This window comes from Cervus canadensis, chromosome 8 (genome assembly GCF_019320065.1).
Source record: "Cervus canadensis isolate Bull #8, Minnesota chromosome 8, ASM1932006v1, whole genome shotgun sequence".
In the NCBI taxonomy this organism is placed as follows: domain Eukaryota; kingdom Metazoa; phylum Chordata; class Mammalia; order Artiodactyla; family Cervidae; genus Cervus; species Cervus canadensis.
In genome coordinates, this window is record NC_057393.1 from 33,185,562 (window position 1) to 33,207,544 (window position 21,983).

The 21,983-nt window shown below is 35.4% G+C and overlaps 1 protein-coding gene across 1 annotated transcript in view; it reads right to left on the reverse strand.

The window, feature by feature from the left end:
* Positions 1–21,983, reverse strand: part of CC2D2B (coiled-coil and C2 domain containing 2B) — a 96,653-nt gene that overhangs the window by 66,724 nt on the left and 7,946 nt on the right. The window contains exons 7-15 of the mRNA XM_043475855.1: positions 19,662–19,745; positions 18,202–18,346; positions 15,093–15,229; positions 14,865–14,993; positions 11,459–11,668; positions 7,242–7,339; positions 2,569–2,709; positions 1,135–1,240; positions 819–937 (exon numbers count right to left, since the gene is read on the reverse strand). Of these exons, the coding sequence (XP_043331790.1) occupies positions 819–937; positions 1,135–1,240; positions 2,569–2,709; positions 7,242–7,339; positions 11,459–11,668; positions 14,865–14,993; positions 15,093–15,229; positions 18,202–18,346; positions 19,662–19,745 (1,169 nt within the window). The remainder of the gene's footprint in view (positions 1–818; positions 938–1,134; positions 1,241–2,568; positions 2,710–7,241; positions 7,340–11,458; positions 11,669–14,864; positions 14,994–15,092; positions 15,230–18,201; positions 18,347–19,661; positions 19,746–21,983) is intronic.

Here is a 21,983-nt window from a genome sequence, read left to right on the forward strand (position 1 = left end):
GCTTCACTGCTCTACTTCTCTAGTCAGAAAGGTTATGATAATTTTGCCTTTGTGTTTGCCACTCTTTATGTTCATTTAAAAGTTTAACCACTTATTCATCCATTTAATGAACATGAATATTTATTGGACACCCACTATCTTCCAACACAGCACTAAATGATGCACATTCACAGTACTCAAAGATGAATTGGTACCAAATGGTTCATGGGACAGAGAGGTTGGAAAGTTGTACCAAGTTCAGTGCTCTAAGTTGCTACATCCTCTTTAAGGGAGATGAGATCCAAAGGCTTAGAGATGGGAGAAATGGGGATCGGCATGATATCTGTTATGCATGGATTTCCTAGGAGTAGAAAGAAAACCTTAAAGGTCAAAGAAGAAGTCACAACTGGGAAAGAAAGACACTGGTATTGTCCAAGTACAGAAATTTTCCAGAGGGTCCTTTCTAATCAGAACATTTTCTATGAAAGCCAGGAGATCCTTCAACAAGCAAGGATGACCATATAATCCTATTTTTCACAGTGGCTTTATAGTCCACCTATTTATACCTTAACAAAAATTACTACCATAGCAAAACAAAAACCAATCATCACACCAAACTGGTTTATGTCCCACCTCAGTCATAAACTAGAAGTTCAATACCCATCTCTAAAATGAGGATAATGTCATAGAACTATGGTAGCAATTAAAAGTGCAAATATATTTTTTAAACTTAGCAATCAGGAAATCTAACATTATTAAAGAAACAATACAGTAACTAGAAAACATATAATGAAGAAAAATAATCTGAAAATGCTTAAAATAATTTTTAAAATGCTTACAGTGAACATCTAGATAAGTTTGTTAATTCTGCTGTGAAAGAAAGTTGTGGTATCATGGTAATTGGATTTACTATTTCAATATCTGTTCCTTCAAATTCTGAAGCTAAATATGAGAAGCTCTAGAAACAGAAAAATAAATAATTTATAATGTAATTTCACTGCTTAGGACAATTATTCTTAAAATTAAACTTTTTTATTTGTCATTTCGTTGGGTAACTATTACAAATATCAAGATTTCCTATTCTATCACTATTCTATCAAACAAATATTATAACTCAGTTAGGATGAGTTGAATGTTATTTTGCAGTGTAAATACCTCCTGTTTCTTCCTGTTCTTAAATGCTCTTCCTTCAGTTTTCTTCTCAGTCCCCCACATTTTTGACAATTCTTGTTTTTGTTCATCACATTTATTCATTTTCAACCTAATTAATAAAAAGTAGAATTATTTAAAGCAGAAATAATGGAATTATTTGAGTTGTTAGAGATCGTACCAACACAGTACACACATACATCACAATCTCTTATGAAATAATTTTACATCCCAAGGAAATTATCAGTATGATACACACATATATATATGCATATAAATATAAAATTTCATAAGCTTGTTCTCAGTTTTCACAGATTTCTCCCTACTTATTAAATACTACCAGAGAAGCCCAGTTAATTTACTGTTAGTATTTTTACGCCCTTTCTAAGGATATTAAGAAACCTCTCTGATGAGAATAAGGAACCAATGGGGATGGAAGATACAAATTTAAGGGCATAACCCATGCTTCCTCTTTTTTTTTTTTAATTTTTGGCCACAACAGGCAGCATGTATGATCTTAGTTCCTCAACCAGGGATTGAACTCACACCCCTTGCATGGTTAAGTGTGGAGTCAACCCCTGGACCACGAAGCACGTGGTGGCCCAAGTGGACCAAGCAAGTCCGTCTCATGTTTCTTAAGCTGTGAACATGAGCATGTGTAAGGGCAAGACACTATAGCAATAGTAAGTGGTAAATCAGGTATACTCCTTGGGGTTTACGCGTAAACAGTAAGGAATTCATGACATTACCACTACCAATACAGTGACTGCCACCACCACCACCACCACTAACAACTACTACTACTGCATTACTACCACTAGTACAATGACCACCACCACCACCAACTACTACTACTGCATTACTACCACTTCTATGAGAACCACCAGCACCACCAACTGCTACTACTGTACTACTATTATTTCTACCACTATTACCACCACCATCACTAACAACTACTACAACTACTACAATTACTCCCAGCTAACTCAAACACTGTACTTACTAAGTACATGCCAGGCAATGTTCTAAGTACTTTACACGTATTAACTCACTTAATTCTCACGGCAACCCTACGAAGTAGGCATTACTATTATTCCTCTTCCATTAGTAGTCCAGCAAAACCCCAGTCATCTGGAATACTTTCAGATGGCAGGGGTTGACACTTTTCAGTACAAAGTTTAGTCTTTAAATTTTAATCTTTTAAAAAGGAGATTCTTTGATATCATATGCTCTGTTGGGAACAGAAAATGGTGCAGCTGCTCTGGAAAACAGTTGTCTTAAAGCTGTAAATACTGTTTTTATATTCAAGATACAAATTCTTTGTTGACTACATCAAGCAGTTGACTAACTTCTAGCTTTTTTCCCAGTTTCTGTTAATTCCCAGGGATTAGTGGGCAACTCTTCAGAAGACCTATAAGAACAAACAGAGCAGCCACTCACCTCTGAAACTGTAACTTTACTGAAGTGCTTGTAAACCCTTGTCGTTGTCGAAGGGATTTTATCTGTTTCCAAGTCTGTAATATACTGTGTAGTAGGGAAAAGTCCTTTTCCTTTTCTAATTCATAGAGTTGTTTTGTATTACTACAACAATAATGTTAGATTAAAAATACATTAGTGAACTGGGCATATATATACCCAGAGAAAACTAGAATTCAAAAAGACACATGCACCCCAATGTTCACTGCAGTACTATTTATGATAGCCAGGACATGGAAACAGCCTAAATGTCTATCAACAGAGAAATGGATAAAGAAGATGTGGTACATATATACAATGGAGTATTATTGTCACAAAAGGAGTGAAAGTGGGTCATTTGTAGACACACGGATGGATTGAGAAACTGTCTACAGAATGAAGTAAATCAGACACAGAAAGAAAAAAACAAATAGCACATATGAACGCATATATTAATATATGGAATTTGAAAAAAAATGGTATAGGCAATCTATTTACAAACAGAAATAGAGATACAGGTGTACAGAACAAACATATGGATACCAAAGGGGAAAAGGAGGGTGGGTGGGATGAACTGGGACATTGGAATTGGCATTTGATACTGTGTATAAAATAGATAACAAGAAACTACTGTATAGCACAGGAAAATCTACTCAGTGCTCTGCAGTGACCAAAATGCGAAGGAAATCCAAAAGAGAGGAGACATATATAGATATGATTCACTTTGCTATACACTAGAAACTAACACAACATTGTAAAGCAACCAGACTCCAATAAAAATTAAAAAAAAAAAACAAAAACAAAACCATGTTGGTGGATTAGAGCTACAAGTCATTACAAATGGGTTCAAACAGTTTACTGCACTAACTCTTCTGGGCTCCCCACCTCATTTTTTTTCTTTCTTTCATTTTATCCACATCGTCATATAGAGAATGAAATTCCATTTAGAGATTCATGTGTCTTTAAGATTTTTCACTATTCAAAAGTACTCTACTAAAATCCATGTATTCCCAGGTTTTCTGGACATTCTGTAGTATATTTATCATACTTTTTTCAGATTAACAATCAGAACTACTGCTTCAAACTTAGAAGTACTTTGCCTGATGGGATAGTGAGTATACTACTTGAATACCAAAGTAATATAATCCAGTCTATATAAAAATGGATTGCTTAACCCATTTAGATATATTTAGATTTAACTTCACCATTTTCTTTTGTGCTTTCTCCTTGTCTTATGTTTCTATGTTCCCTTTTCTCTTTTTTTGTCTTCTTTTGGATCGGTTGGGTATTTTTTATTATCTCATTTTCCTCTTGATTTGGAAACTATATCTGTTTATTCTCTTCCTTTAGAGGTTGTAAGTTAAAATGTAAGTCCTTGATTTACTAAAGTCTTAATCGCCAATGCAAATATCTTTAATTATTTTTACCCTTCTCCCTTCTTTACTCCATTCTAAAAGTTTTATATTTTAACTGTTTTTACTTTTTATTGAAGTATAGTTGATTTATAATATTGTGCCAACCTCTGCTGTACTGCAAAGTGACTCAGTTTTACATGTGTATACATTCTTTTTAAAATATTCTTTCCCAGTATGGTTTATCCCAAGAAATTGTATTCAGTTCCCTGTACTATGCAGTAAGACCTTCTTGTTTATCCATTCTAAATGCAATGGTTTGCATCTACCAACTCCAAATTCCCAGCTCCTTCCTCTCCTTCCCCACTTGGCAACCACAAGTCTGATCACTATGTCTGTGAGTTTGCTTGTTTTGTAGATAGGTTCACTTTAGATTCCACATAGAAGTGATATCATATGGTATTTGTTTTTCTCTTTCTGACTTACTTCACTCAGTATGACAATCTAGTTTCACCTGCAAATGGCATCATTTTTTATGGCTGAGTACTATTCCATTGTATATATGTACCACATCCTTCCTTATCCATTCATCTGTCGTTGGACATTTATTATAGGTTATTTCCATGTTTTGGCTATTGTGAATAGTTCTACTATGAACATAGGGGTGCACGCATCTTTTGAATTATAGCTTTACCCAGGTATATGCCCAGAAGTGGGATTGCTGGATCATGTGGTGATTCTATTTTTAGTTTTCTCAGGAACCTCCATCCTGTTTTCCATAGTGGCTACACCAACATACATTTCCACCAACAGGGTAGGAGGATTCCCTTTCTCCACACTCTCTCCAGCATTTGTTATTTGTAGACTTTTTATTGATGGCCACTTTGACTGGTATGAGGTGGTACCTCATTGTAGTTTCAATTTTCATTTTTCTAATAATTAGTGATGTTGAGTATTTTTCATGGGCCTACAGGCCATCTTTACACTTTCTTCGGAGAAATTTCTATTTAGGTCTTCCGCCCATTTTTCAATTGGATTGTTTGAGTTTTTGTTATTGAATTGTACGGGCAATTTATACGTTTTGGAGATTAAGCCCTTGTCAGTCACATGATTGGCAAATACTTTCTCTCATTCCATAGGCTGTCTTCTTGGGGGTTTTTTGGTTTTGTTTTTTTTCTGTTTCCTTTGCTGTACAAAAGTCTGTAGTTTGATTAGGGCCTATTTGGTTACTTTTGTTTTTTATTTCTATTGCCTTGGGAGATAGACCTAAGACCTAATTGTACCACTGGTACAATTTATGTCAGAGAATGTTTTGTCTATGCTCTCTTCTAGGAGTTTTATGGTGTTATGTCTTACCTTTAAGCCATTTTGTGAACTCTAATTTTATGCCCTGTAAAACATCATTACATGACTGCTCACTGAGACTTAGCCACATATTTACCACTCTTTGCTCCTTAGTCCTTCCTTACTTCCTCAGCATTCTTTATGCCAATGAGTGTTTTTGGCTTTAAGTTTTAGTTAACCTTATAAACAACAGTAATTTACTGTTTTGTAAATACTGATGGTTTCTATTCATTCATTGATTCAACTACTATTTACAGAGATAGTTCACTATGTGTCAGTACTTGTACAAGGCATATGTCAGTTTCCTTAAGTAACAATGTTTATACTGACTTAGGCTATTCAAGGAAACCCAATTATTTAAAACAACTTGCCCCCAGTGGTTAAGAATTTGTAGAGCCATTTTAGGTCAATGGGCAGGGAGTCAGAGAAATTCTTTATCAAATCACTCAGAGTTGTCCATATCTTTGTGTAAGTTTAACTTTCTACCCAATAAGTACCTCCCAGAGTTTTCCTGCTTTTGGAGATTCCTTGACACATAATTATGGATTGTCTTTCAATTATTTTTCCAATTATTTTATACTTTCCTAATTTCTCTTCCTAACTAGTCTATTAGCTAATGATTCCCAAATTGTAGACCATTTTTTAAAATAAGGGTCCTTAACTCTACATACTCACTGAGTATTACTTTTAGACTAAATTAATAATATATCTTGCACATATGTGTATGCAGACTAATTCTCAAACATACAAACACTTGAGATAAACATGATTCAAGTCAACTGAAAGGTATCAGTAAATTTGTAATAGTTTTTAATCAACATACATTTTAAATAAATAATCATATTAATAAAACAACTACTTTCATGTGATACTTCTATTAAATATTTTTACACAAAAATGTTACAAAAAGTTGGAACCATTTATTTAACTGCCTAAAGACTAGGGATCTTCAGCAGTCTCACTCCTGGGTATATACCAGAAAAAAGGAAATCTCTAATTGGAAAAGATACATGTACCCCAATGTTCATAGCAGCAGTACTTACAACAGCCAGAAGATGGAAATAAGCCCCAAGGGTCCATCAGCAGATGATTGGTTTAAGATGTGTATATCCCCTCACACACACAAATATGGAATATTACTCAGCCATAAAAAAGAATGTAGTATTATAATTTGCAACCACATATGGACCTACAGGGGCTTCCCAGGAGGCGCTAATGGTAAAGAACCTGCCCGCCAATGCAGGAGGATATAAGAAATGCAAGTTTGATCCCTGGGTCAGGAAGATTTCCTTGAAGAAGGGCAAAACAATCCACTCTAGTATTCTTGCCGAGAAAAATCCCATGGACAGAGGAGCCTGGTGGCTACAGTCCATAGGGACGAAAAAAATCAGACATGACTGAAGCAACTTAGCATGCACGCATGCATGGACCTAGAGAGTATTTTACTTAGTGAAGCAAGTCAAAAGAGTAAAAAAATACTATATAACGTCACTTATATGTGCAGTCTAAAAAATAATACAAATGAATCTGTATACAGAACAGAAACAAACTCACAGACATAGAAACTTAAGGTTACCAAAGGGAAAGGAGGGAAGGAGGAACAAATTAGAAGTGTTGGGTTAACCCAAACTATTACACATAAAATAGATAAGCAACAACAACAACAAATAGATAAGCAACAAAGACTTACTGCTTAGCACAGGGAATTATATTTGATAAATCTTATAATGGCAAATATTTGATAAAACTTATAATGGAATATAATCTGAAAATTACAACTGAATCACTTTCCTGTATACCTGAAACTAACAAAATATTGTAAATCAGCTATATTTCAATTTTAAAAATAGTAAGGATATTGTTAGTTTCTTATTTTACATCTTCCACAGCATAGTACAATACTTTGTTTAAACAAGCTCCTTAATAAATGCTTGATGAGTACAAGAATGTCCTAAAACCTACCTTATCTGCCAATAATAATCCTGCAAAGATTTTCTGGTCAGCTGGCTTAATTCCGAATTTTCATTTGCTAATTTGGTAGCATCCGTCAGTGCTTTAAGCTAAAACAAAAGAGCTTTTTTGGTACACTTCATCCCCCTGTTACTATCACTCCAATTCACCTGTAGGTCTAAGTATGTGCAGCAGAAACACAAGTGTATACATTTTTGTATTACTGTCTTGTCTTCCGAAATATATTTCATAAAAGTCCCTTGGGGCAGAACTGAAAAAGAGCCTCAATATTTGTCTAAGAAATAAACATTACGCCATGAAACTTCGAGGTAGTCATTTGATCAATTAACATAAAGAAATATCAATCAATCAAGATAGAAGACTGAACACAGGAATCTATTTTATCTACCTAATATCTCATGGTTACAGAAAAGGTATCTGTCTTTATCCATATCCACTGCCATCATCACAACCATATCTATATAAGTATTTTATATTTATATCTACATCTATATCTCTCTATAAAAGAATAAATATATAGCAACATAGGAAAAGAAATAAAATAAAATCAACAAAATATACTGAAGAAACTATAAAACAAAGAGAAATATCCACAGAGAATATCGACAAAGCAATAAAAGCAGGGGAAACTGTTCTCTATTACAGGGATAGGCAGAAAAAGCCTACCACAGTTAGGGACAGTTTGTGGGAACTCCAAGACTGGAGTCAATGAGTATAAACTTTTACTGTAAGACACAAGGGAAGACCTCAACAACTGTGAAGACATACTGCATGCTTGGATGAGGAAACCCAATTTTTTAAAGATAAAATTTCTTTCAAAATTAATATAATAACCAGTGGTTCAGATGGTAAAGAATCTGCCTGCAATGCAAGAGACCCAGGTTCAGTCCCTGGGTCAGAAGATCTCCTGGACAGGGGAATGGCTCTGCACTCCAGTATTCTTGCCTGTAGAATTCCATGGACAGAGAAGCCTGGTGGGCTATAGTCCATGAGATCGCAAAGAGTCAGATGTGACTGAGAGACTAACACTTTGATTTTCAAAGCAGCTGCAGTAAAAATGGTAGGAGAATCTTTAAAATAGAAGTTGACAAGCTAATTCTAATGTTCATATGGAAGATCAACTCTGTAAGAGTACACAAATTTTATTCTAGGAAAAAAACCAGTGAGGAGTACTTGTCCTTAGAAAAGTCAGGGTTGTTCATATTGTTGAGCCATCAAATTAACCAACTACAGAACTGCCCTAACTTGGAACTTTTGATATAGAAAGTCATACCTTTTCCTTATTGTTTAAAATTGAGAGAGCTTTCTGTGAACTGTAACCAAAGATATGCCAAGTAACCAAAAATATGCTAACTGTTCTAGGAAATTTAATAAGTGAACAACAAAACCTAAAGTCTCTAAAGCAAAAAACTGACAGATTTGACCTCATAAAATTTTAAATATTTGCAAGAGATAGGAAAAATGAAGTCAAAAGGCAAGTAACAGAATGGGATAAAAATATTTAAAACATATTAAAAAGATATACATTTTGTACATGCAATGTGTGTGTATGTACATGTGTAAATGGTTATATGTGTATATATATATATATTTGTACATATATATATATATATATGAAAACTCTTATAAAGATGAACAAAGCTATACAGAAAACTGGGCAAGTAATATCAACTATTGGTTAGGACTCTGGGAAGTAAGCTCTGTCCTGTACTATCAGTGGAAACTCAAACTGAAAAATTTTCTTGGAAAGGCAATTCATTACTCTGATAAAAACTTAAACTTCATGCACCCTTACTCTTGACCAAGAACTTTCACTTCTACAAATCTAGCCTACAGAAGTTTTCACACATGTGCTCAAATACATAGACACACGGATGTTCACTGCTTTATTATTTGTAATCGTAAGAAGATGGAAATGACCTAAGAAGTCATTTATGAAGTCATTCATGACCATAAGAAGTGTCAAGACTGAGTGATTGAACATATTAAAATACATGTATATTATGGGTCTATATACAGTGATATGGGACAAGCTCCAAGACTCAAAAGTAATTTTAAAAAGCCAAGTTACCAAATCATACATACCAGAAGATCCAGTTTATCTTAAAATCTATCATGGCATATGTATATACAGAGAAACATGGAAAAGAGATCTTTAAAGCTGTAGTTTAAACCACGAGGTGAAGACTGAAGTGAGACTTTCACAGTATGAAACTACACTGAATCTCTTACAGTGGGAATGAACTCCTGTATTACTTGTGCAATTTCCCTCTTGTGTAAACTAGAGGGAACAACAGCAGAACTCTGCAAAACTGAGGATCCGTTCTACTCTTTCATACTGTCTACAATATTTCTCCGTGTTCTTTAAGTAGAATTCACATTCACATAACAGGACATTTTGCAGTTTAATAAATCCTTGGATGTCACTGAGTCTCCTACTACTTTGAACTTCGTTTGAACACACCGAGAACGAGCAGAGCCATATATTTCACATCAAGGGACTAAAGGGATGCAAAAATTAGAAATCAGTATTTTGGTAGAAGACCAATGGTCACACCCTGCAACCCTTGGCCTTTTTCCCTCCCTCCTACAGTTCTCTTTCATTCTAGAAGGGCATACACATGCCTTACCAAATTTCTCTTTTTACAATTTACCAGGAAACTGGAGAAAATGTTTATGTGCACATTTTAAATAAATAAATGTGCACATTTTAAATAAAGAAAAGAAAAGTAAAAAGCAACTAAGAAATTACTTTTGGCTCCTAAGAATCATTAATATAAGAAAAATGTTGGAAATAATGATCCTTCAATATTATTTTACACAGAAAGCCATGCTACATGAAAAACAAATGAGTTTTTATGTACAGTAATAAGTAGTATTCTAGTGAAACAAAATTGCTATTGCTAGATCAGGCTTCAAAGATTACACAACAGTGTTGGAAAACTATTAAATAGACAAATCATATTTTCAATGACCTACATATTAGTTTCAGAGTTGGTTCTTTCATTCAGAAAAACAATGGTCATATTAAACTAAAAGTTAGAATATTCAACATTTGTTTTAGGAAATATTCTGACCTTATTAATTCATAGGATTCATTTAGGAAGTACTCCCACACATTTGCTACATGAAAATTCAATCAAATGGATTAAGTCTTCTTTTTTGCACTTGTACTTTAAAAAGCAAATATATTAAGGTATAATTCATTTCTACTTTATTGAAATGTCTTGGTGACCCTACTAGGCTTGATTATTTAACTAAATACCTCACTAAATATTTAAGTATATTAATTAGCTGAATGAGACCTATCAGATATCTTTTCAGAGAGAACACTAGTTAACAAAATATTCATGTATCAAAAACTCAGTATACAGTCTAAACGAGAGGTACAAATTTATAAAAGTAGTCACTGGGTATATTTCTTTGATTTCTCCTCAGACTTTATGTACCCTTTATGATGTCATTGGGCTTCCATAAAGAACCTGCCGCCAAGCAGGAGACATAAGAGATGCAGGTTTGATCCCGGAGTCTGGAAGATCCCCTGAAGTAACCCACTTCAATACTCTTGCCTGGAGAATTCCATGGGCTGAGGAGCCTGGTGGGCCACAGTCCATAGGGCTGCAAAGAGCCGGACGTAGTTGAAGCTACTTAACATGCATGCAGGCAAGAATTCCATGGACAGAGGAACCTGGCAGGCTACAGTCCATGGGGTCACAAACAGTTGGACATGACTGAGTGCATGTGCCACACACACAAAAACACATGCGTGCATGCGCACGCACAAGCGCACACATACATGCACGTCATTAGATGACTAGTTGGCTACATCATTCTCATATTAAACTCTATAGAAGGTTCAGGATCACTAATATTTTTATCAAAAATACTTTCTTACAAGACTTGAAATAGTCATTTGGTTCTTTTAAATAGTAATCACTTCAAATATTCTTCTTGAGTCATAGGATCAAGAAATACCATTGATTAACAAACTATAAATGCTAAATACCCTGCAGGATATGTTTGAGTCTGTCTCCCTGGCCAGTTAATTCCTACAATTTCTTTTCAGAAAAACTGAAATCAAGCTTTATTTGGTTAAATAGTTGTAGTGCTAAGGAAATATTCCACCATAACTTGCTCTGTACTAAGAAGTTTTTTTTTCTTTCAATATTAAAGGTCAGCTCTGTAAATGTAATGAAAACCATGCTTACCTTCTCATAAAGCAGCTGTGGTAAATTCTGTTGCTGCCTGTCCTGAAAACACTCATAAAGTTGGAGCAGCCTAGCACATAATACTTGTTCTTGATTGAAGAGAGGATGATGACTGAATTGCAAACCCACTATATTAAGATCTAATTGGTACATTTCCCTTTGACCTTCCATTTTGTTCCTAACAGAGCTTTCTAGATCAGATTTCACTGCCTTTTAAAGAAAAGTATTTACACAATGTTAATTCGATTCTATTTTTTTAATTACAAGTAACTTTTTATAAAAGTAACATGCTAACTGTAAGAAAATGAAGACACAGAAAAGTAAAAAACAATTATTTGCTCCTTTCTTAAAACTGATTATAGCCCTTGATTTCATATATTTATATTGGAGCATTTTAATCACCTTACTATAAATGGTCATCTACTTTACTACTCTGTGCAGAGGCTGAACTTTCAAGTTATAAGCCCCCAAGTAATTTCCTAAAGGATCACGATAAAAAAGTGGTGTTTAAAATTGGTGGGTCAATAGTTCGTTAATGTGATGATCTAATAATCATCTGGAGCCAGACTTAATCTGCAAACTATCATCTCTGCTCCAATGGCCCTTACAGCATTGAGATTTTTCTTTCCCAGTGAGAAACCCCAAATGAACCTTGCCTCGATAGCTGGCTGTGCATAATAAAAACTGTAGAGAAGACAGAAGGGAAAGGCAGGCAGAGGTATTTGTCTGACACTAATTCCAGAATATCACCTGCTAAGAATGGTGCTACAGAATGAATTTTAATACTCAAGTTTACATGCTTGGTGAAGTGACATATTTATTCCCAACTCTAAGAGTCCATGAAACACTGAAATTAGCTTGAATGAAGTTAGAAAAGAGCAGAAAGCTCCGCTGACAGTTACTAATAGCATTTTTAGCAATAAAGTGTTTTTTAATTCTGATATGTACACTGAGTTTTTTAGACATAATGCTATTGAATATTTAATAAACTACAGATTAGTGTAGACATAACTTTTACATGCACTTTTGAAATTTTTCAAAACCAAAAAATTCATTTGACTTGCTTTACTGTGGTGGTCTAGAAGTGAACCAGCAATATCTCAGAGATATGCCTGTACTCCAAAATATCTTTATAAAACAAGCAGGGTAACTAGATAGCAAAACCAAAAATCCATAGACAAGATTTTAAACAAAATTGCATCTGAAAACATCTCCACTGAATCCAAAAATACAAGTGAGTGGAGAAAAACCACTAACAGCAAGATCTGCATGGTATTGGTGACTGTATAAAAGTCGAAAGAAGCAATGAAACATCTGACCGTCCTGTTAAGAGAACCTGAAAGAGCCAACAGATACTCATCAGAAAGTACAACAAGCCAATTTAAAAACAGAAGGTAAAACTGTTACAGGTTTGTCTACTCCAAATACGGGTAACAGCAAGGAATTTTGGTAAAAATATCAACACTCGTTCATGAAAAAAAATCTTTGTATTTGTCTTAATTTTAAAAGTAGGACAACTAATTAAAGCTTAAATGCATTTTTGTATGGTAAAATGGTAAAAGATTTTCTTAGCAGCAAGAAGTTTTGGTGTATTTTTAGAAAATCCTGAAATAAATTTATAAGTGGTATAAAGATACTAAAAACATATTATGATATAAGGAAATAAAAAAATTTTTCTAGATTGTCTGAGAAATAAACAGAGACTGTGGAGAAGAAAAGAGAGCATATATTATGTAGAAAGAAAATTCTCACGTGTTAAAAAAAGATAAGGAGACCTCCAAAAGTATAAATCTCTTCAATTTAGGGAGAAACCTTATTTTCTATATAGGCTGAGAAGTATCAGCATTATAAGGAATGAAATGCTCTTGCTGTTAAAATGTTGCAGCTACTGGAATATGAGGGATGGGATGAGGAGGGAGGTGGGAGCAGGGTTCAGGATGGGGAACACATGTACACCCATGGCTGATTTATGTCAATGTATGGTAAAAACCACTACAATATTGTAAAGTTATTAGCTTCCAATTGAAATAAATAAATCAATTTTTTTTAAAAAAGAAAGAAATAAAGGCATTTTTTAAGAAAAAGCATTGACTACAAAAGGCATATAATTACTAGAAGAGGAAAAGTAAAATCATGGCACCTGGTCCCATCACTTCATGGCAAATAGATGGGGAAACAATGGAAACAGTGACAGACTTTATTTTGGGGGGCTCCAAAATCACTGCAGATGGTGACTGCAGCCATGAAATTAAAAGACACTTGCTCCTTGGAAGAAAAGCTATGACCAACCTACACAGCATATTAAAAAGCAGAGACATTACTTTGCCAATAAAGGCCCGTCTAGACAAAGCTATGGTTTTTCCAGTAGTCATGTATGGATGTGAGAGTTGGACTGTAAAGAAAGCTGAGAGCCGAAGAACTGATGCTTTTGAACTGTGGTGTTGGAGAAGACTCTTGAGAGTCCCTTGGACAGCAAGGAGATCAAACCAGTAAATCCTAAAGGAAATCAGTTCTGAATATTCACTGGAAGGACTGATGCTGAAGCTGAAGCTCCAATACTTTGGCCACCTGATGGGAAAAGCCAGCTCATTGGATAAGATTCTGATGCTGGGAAAGATTGAAGGCAGGAGGAGAAGGGGGACAACAGAGGATGAGATGGTTGGATGGTATCACCACTCAATGGACATGAGTTTTAGTGAACTCCGGGTGATAGTTAAGAGCAGGGAAGCCTGGTGTGCTGAAGTCCATGGGGTCGCAAAGAGTCATACAATTATGTGACTGAACAACAACAAAGGCAAGTGATTGAGCAATTAAGTTTTAGTACATAATTCTTATTTAAATTTTTTTCATGCCCAGTTTTTAATATAACTATTTCTGTCTAAATATTTCTTTTCATTAGGTTAATGAACTGCTAATTTTCATAATGTGCTCTGAAATACACATAAAATTTGCTTCTTTGGTTATAAGTACAATATATATTCATTTCTAAAATCTAGAAGAGAGTATAAGAAAGAAAATAAAAATAAGCCTATGTCCTACTATCCAAAGATAATTATTAACTCTGATATGTTTCCCAGACTTTTTATCTATATACACACATATGTCTGTATTATTCATTGATAAATTCATTCATTCATTATCTACTTTTATAAAGATAGGATCATATGAAATTTCACATTCTGCTTTTTTTTTTAACTTCACATTCTGAGCTCTCCCCCAGATCATTAAATATTCCCTGAAAACAAAATTTTAATGGCTATTTAATATTTCATCATAGTTTTGCCTTTACTAGACTTACTAATATCCTCAAAAGGTGAATTAACAAAATAAGTATACAAGTAAATATACAAGTTATAATTTATATTACAAGAATTCTAAACATAATCACAAATAAACTGTTGGTTACCTTTCTATACATGGTCTTCAGGGCTGGATTTAAAGGTTCCTTGCTTACGTTTAGTCTGAAATTCCATGACCGCCTAATAGGTGAAGGTAATGACATTATTTCTCCACTTTCTTCAAACCAACACTTTCCCTATTAAAAATATTTAAGAATATAGTAATTAAATATTACACTAAAAACAAATGTTGCATACTGCCAGTGGTGATTTAGCTTATCAGGTAGTGAACTTGCCTCTTCTAGTTTAAGCAGGCGATTTTCCATTTTGTTGCAGGTCTTTTTATATATTTCTGGCTTTTTCTGAATATACAATCCTTCTTCTTCTAAAATGCGTGGCATCATATCTTCTGGCAGTTTAAGCTGGTTGATCACTTAATAACAAAACCTAGATGTTATTTTCAAGTCCAAAACAGTAAACTGGGATTGACCGAACAAGAAGCAAAAGAGGACTATCATATACTCTACCACTAAAGTCTACCCTTTTATCTACTACTGTGGGCAGGAATCCCTTAGAAGAAATGGAGTAGCCATCAGAGTCAACAAGCGTTTGAAATGCAGTACTTGGATGCAATCTCAAAAACGACAGAATGATCTCTGTTCGTTTCCAAGGCAATCCATTCAATATCACAGTAATCCAAGTCTATGCCCTGACCAGTAGCACTGAAGAAGCTGAAGTTGAACAGTTCTATGAAGACCTACAAGACGTTTTAAAACTAACATCCAAAAAAGATGCCCTTTTCATTATAGGGGACTGGAATGAAAAAGTAGGAAGTCAAGAAACACCTGGAGTAACAGGCAAATTTGGCCTTGGAGTATAGAATGAAGCAGGGCAAAGGCTAATAGAGTTTTGCCAAGAGAACGCACTGGTCATAGCAAACACCCTCTTCCAACAGCACAAGAGAAGACTCTACACATGGACATCACCAGATGGTCAACACTGAAATCAGACTGATGATATTCTTTGCAGCCAAAGATGGAGAAGCTCTATACAGTCAGCAAAAACAAGACAAGGAGCTGACTGTGGCTCAGATCATTAACTCCTTATTGCCAAATTCAGATTGAAATTGAAGAAAGTGGGGAAAACCACAAGACCATTCAGGTATGACCTAAAGCAAATCCCTTATGATTATACAGTGGAAGTGAGAAACAGATTTAAGGGACTAGATCTGATAGAGTGCCTGAAGAACTCTGGATGGAGGTTGGTGACATTGTATAGGAGACAGGGATCAAGACCATCCCCAAGAAATAGAAATGCAAAAAAGCAAAATGGCTGTCTGAGGAGGCCTTACAAATAGCTGTGAAAAGAAGAGAAGCCAAAAGCAAAGGAGAAAAGGAAAGACATAACCATTTGAATGCAGAGTTCCAAAGAATAGCAAGGACAGGTAAGAAAGCCTTCCTCAGTGATCAATGCAAAGAAATAGAGGGAAAAAATAGAATGGGAAAGACTAGAGATCTCTTCAAGAAAATTAGAGATACCAAGGGGACATTTCATGCAAAGATGGGCTCAATAAAGGACAGAAATGGTATGGACCTAACAGAAGCAGATGATATTAAGAAGAGGTGGAAAGAATACACAGAAGAACTGTACAAAAAAGATCTTCATGACCCAGATAATCATGATGGTGTGATCACTCACCTAGAGCCAGACATCCTGGAATGTGATGTGGGCCTTAGGAAGCATCACTATGAACAAAGCTAGTGGAGGTGATGGAATTCCAGTTGAGCTATTTCAAATCCTAAAAGATGATGCTGTGAAAGTGCTACACTCAATATGTCAGCAAATTTGGAAAACTCAGCAGTTGCCACAGGACTGGAAAAGGTCAATTTTCATTCCAGTCCCAAAGTAGGGCAATGCCAAAGATTGCTCTAACTACTGCACAATTGCACTCATCTCACACGCTAATAAAGTAACACTCAAAATTCTCCAAGCCAGGCTTCAACAATATGTGAACCGTGAGGTCAAATTGCCAACATCCACTGGATCATTGAAAAAGCAAGAGAGTTCCAGAAAAACATCTATTTCTGCTTTATTGACTATGCCAAAGCCTTTGACTGTGTGGATCACAATAAACTGTGGAAAATTCTGAAAGAGATGGGAATACCAGACCACCTGACCTGCCTCTCGAGAAACCTGTATGCAGGTCAGGAAGCAACAGTTAAAACTGGACATGGAACAACAGACTGGTTTCAAATCGGGAAAGGAGTACGTCAAGGCTGTATATTGTCACCCTGCTTATTTAACTTATATGCAGAGTTCATCATGAGAAACGCTAGACTGGATGAAGCACAAGCTGGAATCAAGATTGCTGGGAGAAATACCAATAACTTCAGATATGCAGGTGACACCACCCTTATGGCAGAAAGTGAAGAAGAACTAAAGAGCCTCTTGATGAAAGTGAAACAGGAGAGTGAAAAAGTTGCCTTAAAGCTGAACATTCAGGAAACTAAGATCATGGCATCCAGTCCCATCAGTTCATGGCAGATAGATGGAGAAACAGTGGAAACAGTGGCTGACTGACTATTTTTTTGGGCTCCAAAATCACTGCAGATGGTGACTGCAGCCATGAAATTAAAAGATGCTTCCTCCTTTTAAGGAAAGTTATGACCAACCTAGACAGCATATTAAAAAGCAGAGACATTACTTTGCCAACAAAGGTCCATCTATTTGAAGCTATGGTTTTTCCAGTAGTCATGTATGGATGTGAGAGTTGGACTATAAAGAAAGCTGAGCGCCAAAGAATTGATGCTTTTGAACTATGGTGTTTGGCAAGACTCTTGAGAGTCCCTAGGACTGCAAGGAGATCCAACCAGTCCATCCTAAAAGAGATCAGTCCTGAGTGTTCATTGGAAGGACTGATGTTGAAGCTGACTGCAATACTTTGGCCACCTGATGTGAAGAGCTGACTCATTTGAAAAAAACCTGATGCTGGGAAAGATTGAAGGCACAGGAGAAGGGGACAACAGAGGATGAGATGGTTGGATGGCATCACCGATTCAATGGACATGAGTCTGAGTAAACTCCAGGAGTTGGTGATGGATAGGGAGGCCTGGCATGCTGCGGTCCATGGGGTCGCAAAGAGTCAGACACGACTGAGCAACTGAACTGAAAGTCTACCAGAAGGTCAAATACACAGACATAGAAACAGACACAGACACAGACACACACCAAGAATGAATGAGCTCTTTTAACCAATTCCCTTAAACTCAGAGAAAGCACAAAGAATACAGAAAACTTTCTATAATTTTAGATCATTACTTTTTATCTATCCACCATACAAAGAAGCTATTATCCTATACTATGACTCATTAATAACTTGAATATTTTATCATGAAAAAACTTTACCTGGAGAACTACTTGGAATAAAAATGTTTGCCTGTTGTTTTTTTATTTGTTCTTGGTCATCTTCATAATCAGCAGCCTTCACTTCAAGTAAATCTGGGAAAATGACTTCTTCCACAAAATCTTCATCTTGGCCCTCAGAAAAGTTCTGTAAATCATCATCAAGTGAAAAATGTTTGTGGTAACTACCATTTACTGATCTCTGTTGAATCTCAAAAGAAAAATAAGTATACATGCTTGTTCCCAATGATTAATGTACAGATAAATAAAATGTACTAAAATCCTGCCATCAAGTCTTTCTGATCTATGCCACCCAGTTCAAGTTCAAACTGAAACCATGTTACAATGAACTTTCATTGAACACTGAAGAACTCACTTAAGGCTTAATATCAGAAACTATGATTTTCCTATAGCCCTTCATTGCAATTCTCAACAAAATACTACTGAAAAAGAACCACAAGTCTCTCCTCTCCTATGGAAAAATGTTCTGAGATATTGAACTATGACAGTCCAATTGTTGAGAATTTATAGTACAGAGCAAAGTCTAGGGATATCAAGCCATGTGATCTTTAGCCCCATCTTTTTCACCTTTCAGAAAGCAGTACTACCTAAGGTAACGTGGAGCAGTCATGTTCTTTTCAGGATGCTATTTAAGAAAAACAAGTAAAGTAAAGATACAAATAGAAGTCTGTGACAGATGATCAATTATTTCTGAAATATGATATATAAAAGTTTCAAACAATGGAGATATTGAAGTAGATATATTACTAAATGTAAAAACATATACTTTTATATCATATCAGAAATTTTATGTCTCTTCACACACAAAAAAATCACCATTTTAGATGACTGTAGTTGTATAACTTAAAATCTACATATACTGAAAGAAAGGAGGAGACAGAGTATGTGAGTCATATAAATAAAAATCCCTTAATTTTTGAAAACATACATTTAGGGATAAATAATTAAATAAAAAGAATTAATCATAAAATTCCTTTGAATAGATAACTGTACATGACCTTGATCAACTCTGACAAAACTGAGTAACAAGGTAAAGTATCACCTAGGTTCGTATCACGTCATCGCATCCTCATACTTTCTGTATAAATCTCTGTCATGAAATCAAAAAAGATTTGAAAATCAGAAATTTTTGTGGCATTTTTTTTCAAAAGTCAAACAAGATATGACACTGACACCTTGAGCAAGATTTGAGGTATCTTCACATAGGGGATCTCTTTGAGGATTTCAACCACAAAGAGGAGCTCTTTGTACCTTCCAAGCTATCTTTACTGCACCCCCGGTAGGGCTTTAAACCTGGCTTCAGAGCTGAGATCTGCCCTGACAGCTGAGTAATATCAAGCTCTCATCTTAAATCCCAGCTTTTTATTTGTGACCATGTAAATCTCTTTCATAAACCCTATCCTACTAAATCTGCCTGTATTTTCAGGAGGAACAAATCCAACCTGCTCTGCAGATTGGCCTATAGCTGAGTCTTCTTCACCACTCAGAACGAAAAATGAAAGACCTTCATCCAGTGGAACTTCAGCCTATGGGTTAAACAACAGTAAGCCAGTATTCAGTGCTGAAATGAATATAAATAGACTCTCACTTTTCAAAACCATAAAGGAATCTTTTAAATGTAAATCACCTATCACTTCTTTCTCAGATACATTTAATGGATTGTTTTTAGAGAGATTTGGGAGAAGAATTAGCTTATCAATCAGTCAATCAATCAAACAGCTAGTTCCTAGGAGCCAAAGAATTTAAAAATATGCAAAATACAAAAGCTTATCCTATATCTTATTTGTATCTACAACTTAGCTGGTCCATTAACTTTCTTTTTTTTTTTTTTTAATTTTTTTATTAGTTGGAGGCTAATTACTTCACAACATTTCAGTGGGTTTTGTCATACATTGATATGAATCAGCCATAGATTTACACGTATTCCCCATCCCGATCCCCCCTCCCACCTCCCTCTCCACCCGATTCCTCTGGGTCTTCCCAGTGTACCAGGCCCGAGCACTTGTCTCATGCATCCCACCTGGGCTGGTGATCTGTTTCACCATAGATAGTATACATGCTGTTCTTTTGAAACATCCCACCCTCACCTTCTCCCACAGAGTTCAAAAGTCTGTTCTGTATTTCTGTGTCTCTTTTTCTGTTTTGCATATAGGGTTATCGTTACCATCTTTCTAAATTCCATATATATGTGTTAGTATGCTGTAATGTTCTTTATCTTTCTGGCTTACTTCACTCTGTATAAGGGGCTCCAGTTTCATCCATCTCATTAGGACTGATTCAAATGAATTCTTTTTAACGGCTGAGTAATATTCCATGGTGTATATGTACCACAGCTTCCTTATCCATTCATCTGCTGATGGGCATCTAGGTTGCTTCCATGTCCTGGCTATTATAAACAGTGCTGCGATGAACATTGGGGTGCATGTGTCTCTTTCAGATCTGGTTTCCTCAGTGTGTATGCCCAGAAGTGGGATTGCTGGGTCATATGGCAGTTCTAATTCCAGTTTTTTAAGGAATCTCCACACTGTTTTCCATAGTGGCTGTACTAGTTTGCATTCCCACCAACAGTGTAAGAGGGTTCCCTTTTCTCCACACCCTCTCCAGCATTTATTGCTTGTAGACTTTTGGATAGCAGCCATCCTGACTGGCGTGTAATGGTACCTCATTGTGGTTTTGATTTGCATTTCTCTAATAATGAGTGATGTTGAGCATCTTTTCATGTGTTTGTTAGCCATCTGTATGTCTTCTTTGGAGAAATGTCTGTTTAGTTCTCTGGCCCATTTTTTGATTGGGTCATTTATTTTTCTGGAATTGAGCTGCAGGAGTTGCTTGTATATTTTTGAGATTAATCCTTTGTCTGTTTCTTCATTTGCTATTATTTTCTCCCAATCTGAGGGCTGTCTTTTCACCTTACTTATAGTTTCCTTTGTAGTGCAAAAGCTTTTAAGTTTCATTAGATCCCATTTATTTAGTTTTGCTTTTATTTCCAATATTCTGGGAGGTGGGTCATAGTGGTCCATTAACTTTCAACAATACTTATATATAAATTGTCAGTATATACTTTTACTTCCCTTTGTCTTTGCAAAGTCATTTGCTAAAATCCTCAACTTCCTGAGCAGCTATGCCAATTTAGTAGTTTGTAATGGAAATTCTTAGAAGCCAATTTCTCTTCCTATTCACCTCTTTTCTTGACGTTCAACGAAGTGATCTTGACAAATTTCTTATTATTTTTTTTTTTTTTACTATTCATAGTTAAATTATATCCAATCTAGGCACACTTTTATTCATTTGTTGAATGAATAACATATAGACAAACATCTTTTCTTTAGTCTGTTTTTACTTTTAAAGTTAATTAAAATAATTTGTACTAAGAATCCAAGAAGGACATTACAAAGAGGACACAGATGAATTTTCTAAAAACCCAAGAAATGATCATTGCATTTTAAAGTTTGTAGGGTTTAATACTCTCATTGCTTATGGCAAAATGACTAGTTGTTCATGATTGTCTTTTTTCCTATCTCTAATAATAGAATCTTTTAACTAGATATCTAGACAATGCACCCATGTTCTTTTAGCGGAAATAAGGTGTGCAATTTGCAGGTCTTGTCCTGCAAGAGATCAATCTGCAATCCTATGGCTCTCTTCCTCCTGCCTTGCCTTTGGCTAGCAAATGAAAACCCTGGAGTTTTGCCCCTGGACTCAGGGATGGAAACCAAGTGTTGAAGAGGCAGAACTCTCCTAGCAGCCTGGTGTGTGCACATACA